This window comes from Plectropomus leopardus, chromosome 22 (genome assembly GCF_026936395.1).
Source record: "Plectropomus leopardus strain MGB_pleo_1.0 chromosome 22, ASM2693639v1, whole genome shotgun sequence".
In the NCBI taxonomy this organism is placed as follows: Eukaryota; Metazoa; Chordata; class Actinopteri; order Perciformes; family Serranidae; genus Plectropomus; species Plectropomus leopardus.
The window spans coordinates 23861016-23876051 of NC_142197.1; the positions used below are offsets into that span (position 1 = coordinate 23861016).

Here is a 15036-nt window from a genome sequence, read left to right on the forward strand (position 1 = left end):
AATGAATCGCACGTCGCGAGTTATAAACAGCACGTGCAATTTAATAGCACGAGACAGCATGACGTTATTACTTTAATGTTTGTTTTCTTTTAGTTTGTTACATAGTTTGTTATTGCAAATTTTGTAAATAAAATAAATACATTTGCACAAAAAAGTTGCCACATTGTAAAAATAAATGAAAGCAGGATGCAAGATTTGCAAATCACTTTTGGCTTGTAATCAATTGAATGTAGTACAAATACAAGATATTTAACATTTAACCTTGTGCATATAAGTTTATTTTCTTTTTTAAGACATGAAAATGTCATTGATCAACAAGAAATGTGCCACAAATTGCAAGAAATTACTAAGGGAGGGCAGAGAATTACCTAAAAATTAGTTTTTAAAAAGAGGGGAAGATTAAAAGATTATTAGAAAAATATCCTAAAACAGGGAAAAGTGTCCACAGAACGATATTTATTTTAGCATTGGAAAGTTGGTTTACTGAAGTTGCTAAAACTTTTAGCAACTTTTTAGATTGATTTAAACTTTTTAAGTTGCAACAACTTAACAAAATCAAGTAAATATAAGTAAAATTTAAGTAAACTTAACGATTAGATATAAAATTCACATAAATTAAAACTAATATTCATCTTACATTTTCCAAGGCAATCAGTAGATATTTTTTTAACAGTAAAATCAACTTGTCAGATTTCACAGTGTAGCCCAACAGTATAAGAAAAACCTTTCTCAATACACAGCTGCAAAGAATCTTCAATCCACACTATCAAGATCTTCAGAGAATCCAGAGAAATGTTAGGGATGAGGCTGAAAACCAATATGGAATGTCTAAACTTTTCACCAATTTGAAAAACCAGCATACATGTGCCAATTTTGGTGTTTAAGGGGTATAAGTGTATTTTTATATCTAAAAAACAACAATTCAGTTTATCAGTTTGACCATCAAATGTCTTGTCTTTGTACTGTATATGAATCTAGTTCAAAAAGGACTTGAAAATTATTGCATTCTGTTTTTATTTACATTTTACACAGCGTCCCAGCTTTCTTGGATTTGGGGTTGTAAAATAACAACCTGACGTTCTTAATCCTCATTTGGAACATCTGAAACAAAAGAAAAGAATTAAAAACACCAAACCCAGTTTGCTCTTTATGCATTACTTACAAATAAAGTAATGTGTTTGTTTATTTCATCACTGGACACAAATGAAGACAGAAAACCAAAATGGAAAAAAAGCCCAGTGACATTTCTTCCCTTTCTGCTTTGTCACAAAACAATATTTTCTTTATATACTCAACCAGTACAACAGCAGAAGAAATGAAAACGCGTTAACTTAGTGCACAAACTGTGCAACTACCGCAGTATTCTGGAAACGATGAACTGAAAACAAAAGCCTAGGTCCAGCTCAATAACGATTTCATTTAGAAACCAAAACTGATCTTAGCGTCATGTGATTTTCGGGGTTGGGGGGTTAAAATAAGGCAGACAGATGTGGGCTGATCAGAGAGAAAGCAGGCAGCGATGAGCTGATGCTCACAGCTCTACTGCTTTACTCTGCAGCCCATACTGTCCACGTGACTGCAGGAAATCAGTGTGTGTGTGTGTGTGTGTGTGTGTATTGGGTTTGTCTATGACAGACAGGGCAGTCATAATATCCACATCAGTCCCTGATGGATGGAGATGCTCTGGACTCTGCTCCTTGCTGGGGCCAGATAGAAGGCTGGAACACCCCTCCGCTCGTTTCCTTCCCATCTTTCTCTCTTCTCATCCTATTTCCAAATAGTGCTGCTCGCTCTTCAGGCCTTGATCTCCGGGGGCGAAGTGTACAGCTGCTCAGAGTTCTCAGCCCCCAGGTCCTCTGAGGAGCAAGCAAGATAGAAAAAAAATCAGACTGATACTTAAAACCAAATTGAAGTTTTTCCTGATCTGGAGTGAGGGTGTGTAAAGCCCCACTGCAGCAAATTTGTGATTGGTGAAACTGGACTATGCAAAGAAAACAGACTTGACTGCCGCTGTAGGGGAAAAAAGCAAAGCCATTTAAAGTAGCTGCTGATGGGAGGATTCCATCACAGTTTCCACAACATTTTTTTAACCTAAACTTTCTGAGTGGACCTTTTAAAGCCTTGCCGCTCTTCGTGTTTTGGAACCAGAAATTCCATAAGTAACAGAAAGAATTTGTTTGTGTTTGGGACATATGTATGTCTATCTTGGCTAATGAGACATGTATCGCTGACTGACAGGGAGATGTTACATGGATGGCTGAAAAGTACTGATCCTGCCTTTTTTAAAATTTATTTTATCTCATTTTATTGTATAACTTAAATTTTTGTTATATTACTGACTATACTATTTAATATATCATTATTTTATATTTTATTACTTTTTAAAATAAAATTAATTAATTTATGTATTTCGGTTGACGTGTAGTTTATTCTTCCTCTTGTTATTGCTATTATTATTTCTTTGTCTGTGGGAGTGTGTGACTGTGTGAAGGGATGTGTATTTGTACACTTATCTGCATGTTTTGATGTGAAGTTGAAACTTCAATAAATGTATTGTTTAAAAAAAAAAGATATTCCAGAGGAAGTGGAGTGGAGGAAGCATAAACATGTGGCAACCAGCAAGTTTAAATGCCACATGATAGAAGTCAGTTAAGCTGGTGGCTTTCATTGGTACATGTTCCATTCATGTTAGCAAGCACATGTGGCAGTACAGACGTCAGACATGAGCAGCTGGAAAAATCGACATCATGTGGCCCCTCTTGTGAAGGCAAACTGAATAAACCCGCTTCACAAAAAGGGCTTTAATTCTACAAGACTATTAGTTTATTCATCATGAGGAATTCTACTCTACAAATTCAAAACACAAAGACTGGAAATAAGGAGTTTGAACAGCGTGTGTCTACCAAGAATGGAGGTCCCAATTCATGCCGGCTATAAACCATACGACTTTTTAAGCAATTTGACTGCCTCACACACATTTCCAATGTTGGAATAAAATCACGCAGTAGCTCTGGTGATTTTAATTGTTTAGTGTAAGGTGGTTATAAAACTCAGTCCAAGCCGTCTTAAAGGAACACTTCACCCACAAAATATCATTTGATATTAATTTCTCACCATGTGTTATATTTGTAAAGACTATTAGTGGTTTTCTTGTGTGAGTCCACAGTGAATGAAGAATCCAAAATAAAAGGTGACCATACTTTATGCACTGAAGTCACAGTGTACCACATATGACAACAGCAAAGCTACGTCAAAACATCTGTTTACAAACTCTCACGTAACTCCCGCAGTCTAATCCAAGTCTCATTTATCCAGTGGTATGCTCAGTGCTTCCCAGACACATGCGTTTCGGCTAAAACAGCTTGATTTAAAACAGCACAAACGGTCTCATGCACGCCTGAGTCGTGTGCCTGAGCGCACACGTGACTTTGATTATACTGCACAAGCTGTGTGAGAGTTTGCAAACAGATGTTTTAATAGTTTTGCTGATGTTAAAAGCAGCCCCCTTTGACTTTGAGTTCATCAAGAATGTTCACCTTTTTTGGATTCTTAGTTCAACTTACAGCTATGCAAGAAAAACAAAGTTTTCTTCACAAATCGAGGTAACACAGCGTGAGTAACTGAAGGTCATTTTGTGGTCTTTTTCGTCTTGACGTTTGGTCAAAATCACTGGAAAAACACTGGAGCGGTATGATGCAGCTGTTGTCTGATTCTGTGTAAAAATGCAAAGAAGGCTCTATCGTAGCGGCTCTGAAGGACATTCTCTGCAATGGTTCTCTCATGATCACAGTCTCCATCCACTAAAACAGTGCAGCTAACCAACAGAGGCTGGTAGCAAGTCCAAGTGACAAAATCCAAAATGTAACAAAACACAGTTTATCTTTATGAACTATACTGATGCTGAACTGACAAGAATGCTGTTGCCATATGGCACGTTTTGTCTTGTGATTCTAGAGTTATGTGTCTTTGCAGCACATAAGGATTTGTTAAAATGTCATATTTCTTAAAGGGAGTGTGGTGTAATATTTTCCACCAGGAGCAGAATCAGAAATAATCTCAAAAGGAATCTCATAGTAGTCTTGTAAATAGTCCCCAGTCTTTGCAAAATCTTAAGTGTATGGTGGGCATAAAACACCAGATGCTGTTGAGTTGCATCATGGGAAATAATGGGAAATTTGGTCCTAGCAAGTCAGACTTTGTATTACCAAAGAAAGGGATTTCAGGTGGCATGTTAAACAGCATTTTGTGGCAATTGGAGGACCTGCATTTGGCACCGGCTTCAGTATTTATAGCACTGGTGGTCAATGTTTGCTGAAAGAGAAGATTTTGTTTTATGTCATACAGCTTGTTTAAGATTTGATTATATAAACAAGTGCTCAAAGTCAGTTACCAGGGAGGACACACTTCCACAGGCCGTAGGTTTTCCCCACAGCCGTCTGCCACAGTCTCAGCGTGCCATCCTCGGAGCCGCTGGCGTACAGCTCGCCGTCCGGACTGAAACGGACACAGTGCACTGGACCAAAGTGACCCTTATAGGACTCTGCAGACAGGAGGGACAGACAGTGTTACATGTAAGAACTAAACATGAGACTCTACGTTTGGTTGTAGTTTCTCTCAGCCTTTATGACAGAAAAAATGCTTCACATGCAGACATCCTGTTTTTCCATGTTTCATATATTTCACCTTTTATCTCTTAAGTTAACTTTGTATTATATTTTTGAACGATCTATCACAAAATCGGGTGTAAATGTAGCACTTACTTTAGAATTTGGCTTTTGTAAATTGTGTATTGAACAAGTCTGTTTTAAAAAAAATGCAATAAACTACTTTCAGCCTTACACCCTGGAGATGTTACCTTAAATTGTCTTAGAAACACATTTAAACTAACTAACTAAACTAGCATATTCAGTCTGATCCCTATCCACCACTTTTCCAGTCACACTAGACTTTTGTACTTATGATTTTATACACTGCAAATTTGTCTTCTTAAATTTAACTGATCTATTGTTATATTGTTGTTTTTTAACTCTGCCTTGTTTGTAAGGTGGCCTTGAGTGTTTTGAAAGGCACCTACACATAGAATGTAATATTATTATCATTAAATTTCAGTGTAACAGGAGAAAAACAAATCTCTCTGCTGCTCACCCAGCTCTTCCTTGCTGCTGTAGTCAAACTTGTAGAGCTTGAAGTCTTCTCCACCGGCGACAAAGAAGTCCTTCTCTGGGTGAAGGGAGGCTGAGTTGATGGTAGCCGGGGCCTCCACTGTCTTTATCAGGTCCAGACTGGAAAATATCAAAAATCACTCTGATGTAATACCGACTCTGTGTCCCTGTGGAGAAGCTACATGACTACAACATCTTTGCCATTTCTTTGTCTCTGTGTTGTCATTCTATACTTACGAAAGAGGTTTATTATGTACAATAACGCATTACAAAGTCACCGTTACCAAAAAAAAAAAAAGCTTTCCAGAAAGAACACTTGGCTGAATGTATCCTTTAGGGCTGCAAATATTTGGGGTTTTGAAGATTTGATTCTAAATTCAAAATCAATTCTTTACTGTATAAAAAGAGGGGGAAATTATTTTGGCTTTTACTCAGGTGTATGCCACACTATTCACTGATTTCCTTTTCTACTGGATTGCAATATTAAATGGAACTTAAGCAGAGTCATTAAAGTCTGGAATCTTGTCTTATCTCAGTTTGGGATAACATTTAGGAGGGATAAACAGAAACTGGTTTCGTGTGTTTGGAATCAGGGCCGTAAGGAGATAGAAAAGCAGAGTGCTCGGCTGTGTTGTGAAACATTCTGTCTCCAGCAGAGGAGAGCAGCCTGTCCGCTGCAGCACGAGTATGAATGAAACCCATCATTATCCAAAAGGCTGTATGAGTGCAGGGCTTGTGTGGTGGCTGGCTGGTGTTCATTAATGCTTCAGCCCATCTTGCAAAGCAAATTATTAAATTATTGTTTGTAGTGTGTGCGTGCTGATTTCACCGCTGGAGTTGAGCCTAGACTGCATTTGATTCATTCAGCCAAACTCAGCTCAACTCACATTACCTGGCTGTAACGGCTTTACTGACTAATTTCAGAAATGTAGTGTCAACAGAATCCCATTTGACATATCACATTTGAATTCTATACCCATCAGTGGACGTGATGTTAGTTTCCAGGATGTGTATGGAGGCAGCGCAGAGTACCTCAGAGCGTTGTAGAAAGCGATCGTCTTTCCGTATGTGATCACAAGAATCTCTCCGTCAGCCACATACTCCATGCTGCTCACTGAAGTGTCGAACGTCAGTGTCTTCACCTCCTCCATGGAGCTCCTGTCCCACAGGCTGGACACACACACACACACACACACACACACACACACACACACACACACACACACAGAGGCATTAATCTTTGTTTGCTGGCAGAGAGATGACCGTCTCTGAGGCAGCAAAGAGCAGAGTCACATTCAGGCACTGACACACAAACAACGATAAACTACGACAAGTAGACGAGGGAAAGTGATCCAATTCTGAGTGTTTTTTTAGACTGATAATGCAGCAGTGATTTAGTATGCAATTTGTTTGGCACATAAACAAAAGTCAAGAGCCACCTAATTGCATTTTCTGTCATTTTAAATTTGTTTTAATAAATAACATGATGCTTTTTGACATCTTGACCAATGAATTTCAAAAATTAGCGTGGCTCAGCACATAAACAGACCTCACTCCACAACCGTTGCACCAATTATCAAAACTTGCATGAAATGTCTACATAAGTACCTGAAACATGCACTGAAAGTTACATTCAAGAAGGATGAATAAATATAAAGATTTCTATAATACTGCAATATGGAATGACTTGATGAATGGCTCAGCCCATGGTACTTTTCTTTCTTAACAACATTTATAAACTTTGCAACAAAACTTCCTGCATTGTTATTTTCATGTGTTTATAAATATTGTGCAAAATCTAACTGATTTAAGGTTATTTCAATTATTTCAAATACATAAAACAAAGTAAGTTACCTATTTATTCCAGTCAACTTAGTGCCCTCTAAAATGTCTAAATAAAATAAATATGAATCAAAATCAGTCCAACCGTAGTTAAAATATGCAAACATCTGGTTTAAAAAAAAATTTGTTTGAAAATTTTACAATTTGAGAAATGGATTCAACATCCCCAAGAACCCCCCAAACCAGCTTGATAATGTCCAAATAAACCAAGCGGTTGCTGAAATACTGTCAGTATATGTGATTATGTACATTTCCTTGAATTAGGTACATTATGAAAATTGTCCAACAAATGCAATTTAGCATCCCTCAGTTCCTTAATTTTGGGGACCCAGACTTTACATTTCTAACATAAAACCCTGGGGTACTTAACATTTCCAGGTACAGAATAGGGCTTTATAGGCTGGCAAACAGACTGTTATGAGAAGCTGCGTCACTGACCGGATGGTTTTGTCCTCGGCGGCAGAGAGGATCTGCTTGTCGTTGTTGCACCACAGGGCTTTCTTTATGGCTGAGGTGTGACCTGCGATCTCCTGAGGAGCTGAAAGGCACACAGATGCAACAATCAGCTACATTAGAGGACAAAAACAGAAACTCAAATGTCAGGATTTGACTAGGAATACTTTGTGTGTGTCTTTTTAATCATTCACAAAGCTACCAAAGCTGCGTTCACACTGCGGGCCCAAGTGGCTCGAATGTGATTTTTCCCCTCTACAGTCCCAGATGTGATTGTTTAATGACCGTGTAAACGAAACAAATCACATTGAATCTGACCTTTTCAAATCAGATTTGGGCCACTTTCATACGTGGTTCTAAATCAGACCTGATCTTTTGAAATGCGACCTCAGCCTGAAGCCCACGTATAAGGGGCTTGCCTTTCTATTATCGCTCTCATAACACGCCTATGTCACCTTGGATTGGAAATAATGACGCTAGTGTGGTGGCTGCAATAGAAATAAATCTGCTGTTGTTTTGAACATCCATTGCAATGCAGAACATCACTCAGTGGAAACGCAGTCATCTCGCAATTGTGTTTTATCGACCTTAAGATAATTCTGCTTAAAAGTTAAGCAAATCTGTAGTGGAAACCTGCCTAGTGTCCTCTGGGACATGCATGCTCACCTGCTTCAGGGTTGCTGAGATCATAGATCCGCAGCAGCTTGTCGTTTCCTCCAGTCAGCAGGCAGTTGCTGTCCTGTGAGGAGAGGCCGAGCAGAACCGGAGACAATATCAGTTTCGGAAACATCCAAATCAAATCATCACATCCATATAAATGTCTACAGAATACGTGCAGAAAGGATAAGATCATTAAACAGCTCTTCCAGACGCCACACTGACCTGTGTGAAGGTGACAGTCTTGACGATGTGTTTGTGCGCCAGTGTGAGGACCTCGTCTCCACTTACTGCGTCCCACACCTTTCTGAAAAAGCACACAGGACATCTTTTCATTAATGACAGTTTGTAGAGATCCAATAACAGTATTCATGTTGCAGATGATTTTGAAAGCAGGGTTTGTTCATTAATTCAAAAATGCAAATAAATAGGATGAAGTTGCATGAAAAGTAAGGCTGCCCCTTAAAAGTCGGAGATTCGAGCATCAGTTTCAGCAATGTGATACCCTAATCTGGTGTTGATTCTAAAAGAAGAATTAGGTTATTTGGTTAAGCATAAGTGCCTGCATAATAGAAAAGGAAATAAAATGAACCAGAATAAAATAAAGTACAAGTACAAGTAGACTCATTAACCAATGTCTGTTGATATGGTCTATTACACTTCCTGTTTTCTTCAATCTTGGACATAATTATCATGGTAGGCAAAGTGATTCTACTGATCTACTTCACTTTATTGTCACTTTATTGCGAACTCTTTACTTTATCCATGCCAGGATCTTGATTTTAAATGTGTAGCCATCTATTTTTGTTTTGTGGTTTTGTTTGTTTTTTGTAGGTGCTCTTGTTGCTATTTTTGCTTTTGTTGTTTGCTTGCTCTGTTTTGTTTTTTTTGTGTGTCTCGCTAGTTCGCTTGCTGGCTTTTTGAAAGAACTTGATGGGCTGCATAGGGTGCGACTATTGCTGAGCTGTCTGATTTCCAATTGTATTTGTAAATAACATTAAAATTTGGGGAAAAAAAGTGAAGGTCTTAAATGTAAGATCAGTCCATTTTTCCAAGGAGCTGATTGGTTGCTACAAATGATGCTGAAGTGTTTTGATGCTCTGAAGTTAATCTCCTCCAGAGCATCCGTGCAGCACAGGTTACCATGGTGACAAACACCAGTTAACCCCCAGAGTAAGTTTTATCCTAACAGATCACAAAACTCTGTCTTTACATGAATTTTAAAAAGTAGTAAGTGAGAGAAAGGCGTTTCCAAGGATTAGTTTAGACATCTTGTTTCAAGACACACAGATGGGCAGGAGCCTGTGAGCCTCGTGCTGAAGCAGACAGTCTACTCACGCTGTGAAGTCAGCTGCGGCGGTGGCGGCCTTGGTGGCGTCTGTGTTCAGAGTGGCTCCCCAGACAGCGCCTTTGTGACCCAGAAACGTTCCTATCCAGTCCCCTGTGTCTCCCTGGCGCAACATGGGCTTGCCATCTGACAAAAGGAAAAGCAAGGAGGATACAAATGTTAACTGTGCATCTGAGGACAGTATAACAGCACATGAGAGCTGTGAGTAAACCTGAAAATACTGCAGTCAGCAGGTGTCTGTTAATACTATATTAATACTTGTAACATTAGCATTGTAACAGTGGCAATATTGAAGGTCCAACGGTGTTCTATGAATCAGACAGAATGGACATTACACCAACCCTATAATACTGTAGTGATGTGTAAATATGCAGTTTGTTTGTATAAATAAACCTGACTATGCGAGTACATCCATATTTTACATTTGAATATTTTCCTGTATATCAGATGTATTGAAAGACATTAAGATACTTGGTCAATACTTGGAGTTGATTGGTTTATGAGGTCATGTGTATGTGTTTGTGTGTGTTTAGATATTTATATGTGTATGTAGGTATGTATATGTGTGCATGTGTGTGTATATATATATATATATATATATATATATATATGTATATATATGTGTGTGTGTGTGTGTGTGTGTGTGTATGTATGTATAGATACTACTGGTAATAATTTTGTAAGTTTGTATAAGATATACAAGAGTCTATTCATACCTGTGTGTAATAAGTAATATTATGGTCAGAATTTTAAATATTTACAAAAAGGTGTGTGTATGTGTACCTTGGTAGATGTATGACAAGCCTTTCAATCATATTAAAGTATGATAACAGTTTAATTATGTAATACAGGGGTACGATTTAATAAGCTGATACTTATCATTACCCTCTTGCGTAAGTGTACATTGATTAATCTAAGCTGTGGATGGAACTCATTATGTCTTTTTTTCTTTCTTTGTTGTTGATATGTTTTTAGCTCCTCTTTTTGTTGTATTTTACATGTTCAAGGATGTTCAGGATGTGAGGTAAAGTAGTCATCACCCTGTATTTAACGGTAACTATGTCTTGGAACCACATCCAATGTCTAACGTCTACCTTTTTTCGACTTCTCGTTAAAAATATATCCATAAACTGTCCGTTGTTCTCACCCTTGCAGGCGCTGATGAGGAAGTAGCCGTAGGGGGTGATTCCGCTGAAGGCCAGGTCCACCACGGGCCGGGTGTGACCGGAGCAGGTGAGCGGAGTCTGTCTCATCGCCATGGTCCTCCGGCCGGGCAGGAGACGGGTCACGCTGAGGGAGGAGACGGTAGAACGCTAGCGGGGAGCAAGCTAACTAGCTAGGGGTGTGGGCTAACGGGCTAGCAGAATGACAAGACAACACGTCAGCTAGCTGTTTTTTGGGTAATTTCCGTTGGCCAACAGTCGGTTTCTGGTTGGACTATGAATGAGTGAGAATTAATTCCAAAGGGTGGTCGAACTAAACGTGGGGTCTCCCTCCCAGCGAAGGAATGGCTATCGTGCTAATAGCTACAGCATTGCAACTAACTAGCAACGTGCAACGCGGCGTAACTATCGCAAAGATGATATAGCCGGTGTTCCGCGAGCCACAACAAAGATTCTACTTCCGGTGTGATGTTTTTCACAATAAAAGTGCCGCTTTTTCATTCAAGTAGCAGTCGAACTGACTACTAATTGAATGAAAAACAGTCTTAAATCAATAAATAAATATATAAGTAAGATATTGTGAGAGAATAGAAATAAAATATTACATATAATAATAATAAAAATCATATTTCTGTCTACGTATTCAAATGTTATTTAATCCTGCTTCTTTCCACAGTAACATTTTTTTTTTTTTTGCTGCTCTTGTCTATTTTTTAAAAAGATCCCATCGGTTTTATTTCAGAATTTTAAAAAAGCCACAATCTATAGGGGTTTTGTGTTTTTTTTGCAAAACGTGATTTTTTTTTTCTTTTTTAACAAGCTTTCATGACTGCATTTATCCGTCAAAGAAAGTCGAGAAGGCCACACACAGTTCTACATTTGGCTGTTGGTTTGATCGCAAATAGCTCATACTGTATATTTTGTCTATAGTAGGCATTTATTCTGCAATTTTTAAATGTATAATCAAACACTTTGCAGCTTGCAACCTTGCAACCAGCAAAAACAGGAAAATGCTTTGGTGTACAATCATATCTTTTGATTTAATTTTGAGCAGTCTCGTGGCAAAGGGAAGTAGTGAGCGAATGAATGTTGTTTGTACCATCTTAAAAAAATAAGTTTGAATCTTTGGTAGTTCACCCAAGTGGCTTTTGTCTTTTACATATTAATATATTTTAATTTATAATATTTTCTTCGTCGACTTCTAATATAAATCTAAACCATAAACGGCGGCAGGGTGGGGCTTGGCTGGGCTACAGCCCTACCAGAAAATCTGAGTTCAAGAATTGAATCCATGGATGTATTATGGAGAACTCAGACTCACCCTTCATTCAATTAAATCTCCTGGTCGGTCATCAACGTAAGGTTATCACTGAAAGCGCGGACACTACGTCACTGACGTCGCTCGCGTGCGGCCGCGGCATTACCAGCTAACTTTTACTGCTTACCGCCGTCAAAACTAGCTAGTGACTAACCGAATTGAAGTTAGTAAACTGAAATGTCAAAATTGGACCGTGGACAGAAAATGTGCCGGCTATGTTGGATAACTTTGCATCCACACCTGAGGAGGAGGAGGACAGGGAACAGCCCGCTCCCTCCACCTGACAGCGAGTGAGTTTAAATATATTTAAATTTCTTTAAAAATCTCTGTCTCTCTCTCTCTCTCTCTCTCATTTCTCCCTCTCTCTCTCTCTCTGTGTGTGTGTGTGTGTGTGTGTGAGTGTGAAACAATATTTAAAAAAAGGTTTAGGGGCCGGTGAGTGCGTAACTGCCCGCAGAATAGACCGAATAGGTGTTGCGCGTGCTGTTGCGGGTGATAGAGGAGTCTGTGCAGTCGTCCTGTACTCATCATCTCAACTGTATTATGTGTTATGTCTGGTTTCTGAGAGGTCGATATTACTAATATTGATGTTTTGGCATTGATTTGAGCCCCAGCTTTATACAGCCAACTCGCCACTGATCTAAAGTTTAACGGTGAAAACTGAATGGAATATCAATCAACTGTTTTTTTTCCCTCAAAATATGCTCTTACTTTTACTTTGAAGGCAGAACATCTTCTCCATATGCTCTGAGGTAGGATAAACGCGTGTCCGGCAGGTTGCTGCCCCCTGTAGGATAAATATATATATCATCTGCTCCTCACACTGTGATCAGTCCATATAGACTGTGTAAAATTGATAAATCACACACATAAAGTGTCCACATTTTTGTAAAAATAGGGTTACACAGTCATTTTGTTGTAAAATATTAGTTTTTTTGATGAAATAAAATGTTACAATAAAATGCATTGCTACCTACTACTGTATATTGACATGAGATTAAGATATCATCAGGTACGAAAATGTTATTTCTATTCAAAAACTGATAACTAACACACACCAATTGATCCCAGTGTCCCAGTAATAATATTAATAAATGGTGAACGTCTCTTTCCTCTGTTTGAATGCATGGAGTATATGGATATATATTTCTCTAAGAGGGCAAAATCAAACCGATATCTCAGATCAGCTATTGGGCTTTTAAACAGCTTTAGGCCCTGATGTCCTTGTGCTGTATGATTATTGATGAACCTTAAATGTTTTATACTCATGACAACTAACTTTGATGACATCTACTGTATGTTATTTGATGTATTCATGGCTTTATTGGTTGTATTTTCTATAATGGTATGAATTGGTTGCGTTGACTACTGTTTTCAAGATACAGTGCATTTTTTTTGCCAAAAGTATAAAGTGATAATATGATTGTATGAATGCTATGTTATATAACATAATGTAAAGGCAACGTATTATAAAATACACAGCAGTTATCCTAATATAGATTTATTATTATTATTATTACATTATTTATATAGCACAGTTTACAAAGTGCTTTGACAAATAAAGCAAAGCAGAAGTAATAAACTTCAGAGGTGATAAAACATTAGAAGTTAGTCAAAAATGCAGAACAAAGGCCAGACAAGACAAATATAGTCTACTGTAGGTTAATATTTTATCATTAAAAATAAATACCCTTAGTCCACCATCAGACTTATGTGTCTTACTTACTTTTCTAGTTTTAGGTGATAATATAAAATATTATAAATATATATAATATGAAATATTATAAATATATATAATATGTATATATATATAGCTGTATGTATGTGTGTGGCATACTGCCAGTGATTAGACTCACCTGCCTGTTGATTGTTGATTCCTGTGTGGTCCAATGAAGTTTTGACACACTGAAAGCTCATAATCAGGTGAAACCCTGCAGAGATGAAAGTGTGCAGAATCATTTCTACAAGTTTGGACTTTTTTATTGTTTCTAGCACCTTGGCCAAACTGAGCAGGCAGTGGTCGCCCAGCATCATCTAAACTCTTGGATGTAAACGGAAGCTGAGAAATAGGTCTATAGTTTGCTGGTGTGCTAGAATCTGTGGTTTCTTTAGACGGGGTTAAACTGTGGCCACTTAAAGGGAACAGGAACATGGCCTGATGAGAGGGATTGGTCCTTGGTAGCAAGCAAAGATGGTCCAATAACAGTAATGGCTTGTCTAAGTAATCTGAGAGGGACAGTGTCAAGGTTGCACTTGGAGGAGTGAGGAAGGGAAACGGTATTAATCATATCACTGAGGGAGATGAAGGAAAAGTGGTCAAATAGAACAGGACAGAGATGAGTCAGTATGGAGGCTGCGCACAATAAATGCTCTTACACCAGTGATACTCGACTTACAGCCCACCGTGGGCCACATCTGGCGCTTAATAAGGTGCCAGGTGGCCCCCCCCAAACATTTTCCAATTCACAATAAAAATAAAGTGATTCTCACTGGGATTTGTTTTTGAACTTTTAGGAACAAAAGGTGTCAGAGTGCACAAAACAGCATCAATATGGAGCTTGTCAATCAAAAAAAGGGCCAGTTGAGGATTCCACGCAACCCAGACAGAAGTACTCGCTAAGCAACTAAATCCTCCAAATTTCCTCAAATCCTAGAAATGTCCTAAAATGCTAAATGTGCTAAAATCCCAGAGATGTCCTAAGATTCTGAAAATGGCCTAAAATCCTTGATACTTCCTAACAAACACCTAAAATCTCAGAAACGTGCTAAAATCCCAGAAATGTGATAAATTCGAGATATGTCCTGAAATCCTGGAAATGTCTTAAAATCAAAGGAAGATGCAAACATACCAAAAGTGTCCTAAATCCTAGAAAGTCCTACAATCCACAGAAACACTCTAATGTCAAAGAAATGCTAAAATTCTTGAAATGTCCTAAAATCCTAGAAACATGTATGGAGCCACTGCAGCAGGCCCCTGTCCTCTTGTCATTATGCAAAAGTGGCCCCCAAGCAAAGCAAATTGAGTGTCCCTGTCTTACAACATTGATTATGTCATTTTCTTTCCATTTCTTTTTGCACATCGCTCCCTTTTCT

At 38.3% G+C, this 15036-nt stretch overlaps 1 protein-coding gene across 1 annotated transcript; it reads right to left on the reverse strand.

The window, feature by feature from the left end:
- Positions 1-1139: 1139 nt before the first annotated feature.
- On the reverse strand, positions 1140-11062 carry strap (serine/threonine kinase receptor associated protein). Its single transcript, XM_042511125.2, has 9 exons — positions 10610-11062; positions 9453-9588; positions 8340-8421; positions 8124-8196; positions 7443-7542; positions 6195-6332; positions 5146-5282; positions 4391-4540; positions 1140-1856 (listed from the first exon to the last, which is right to left on the reverse strand). The coding sequence occupies exons 1-9, from the start codon at positions 10719-10721 to the stop codon at positions 1795-1797; spliced, it is 990 nt and encodes a 329-aa protein (XP_042367059.1). The 5' UTR covers positions 10722-11062; the 3' UTR covers positions 1140-1794.
- Positions 11063-15036: the final 3974 nt, after the last annotated feature.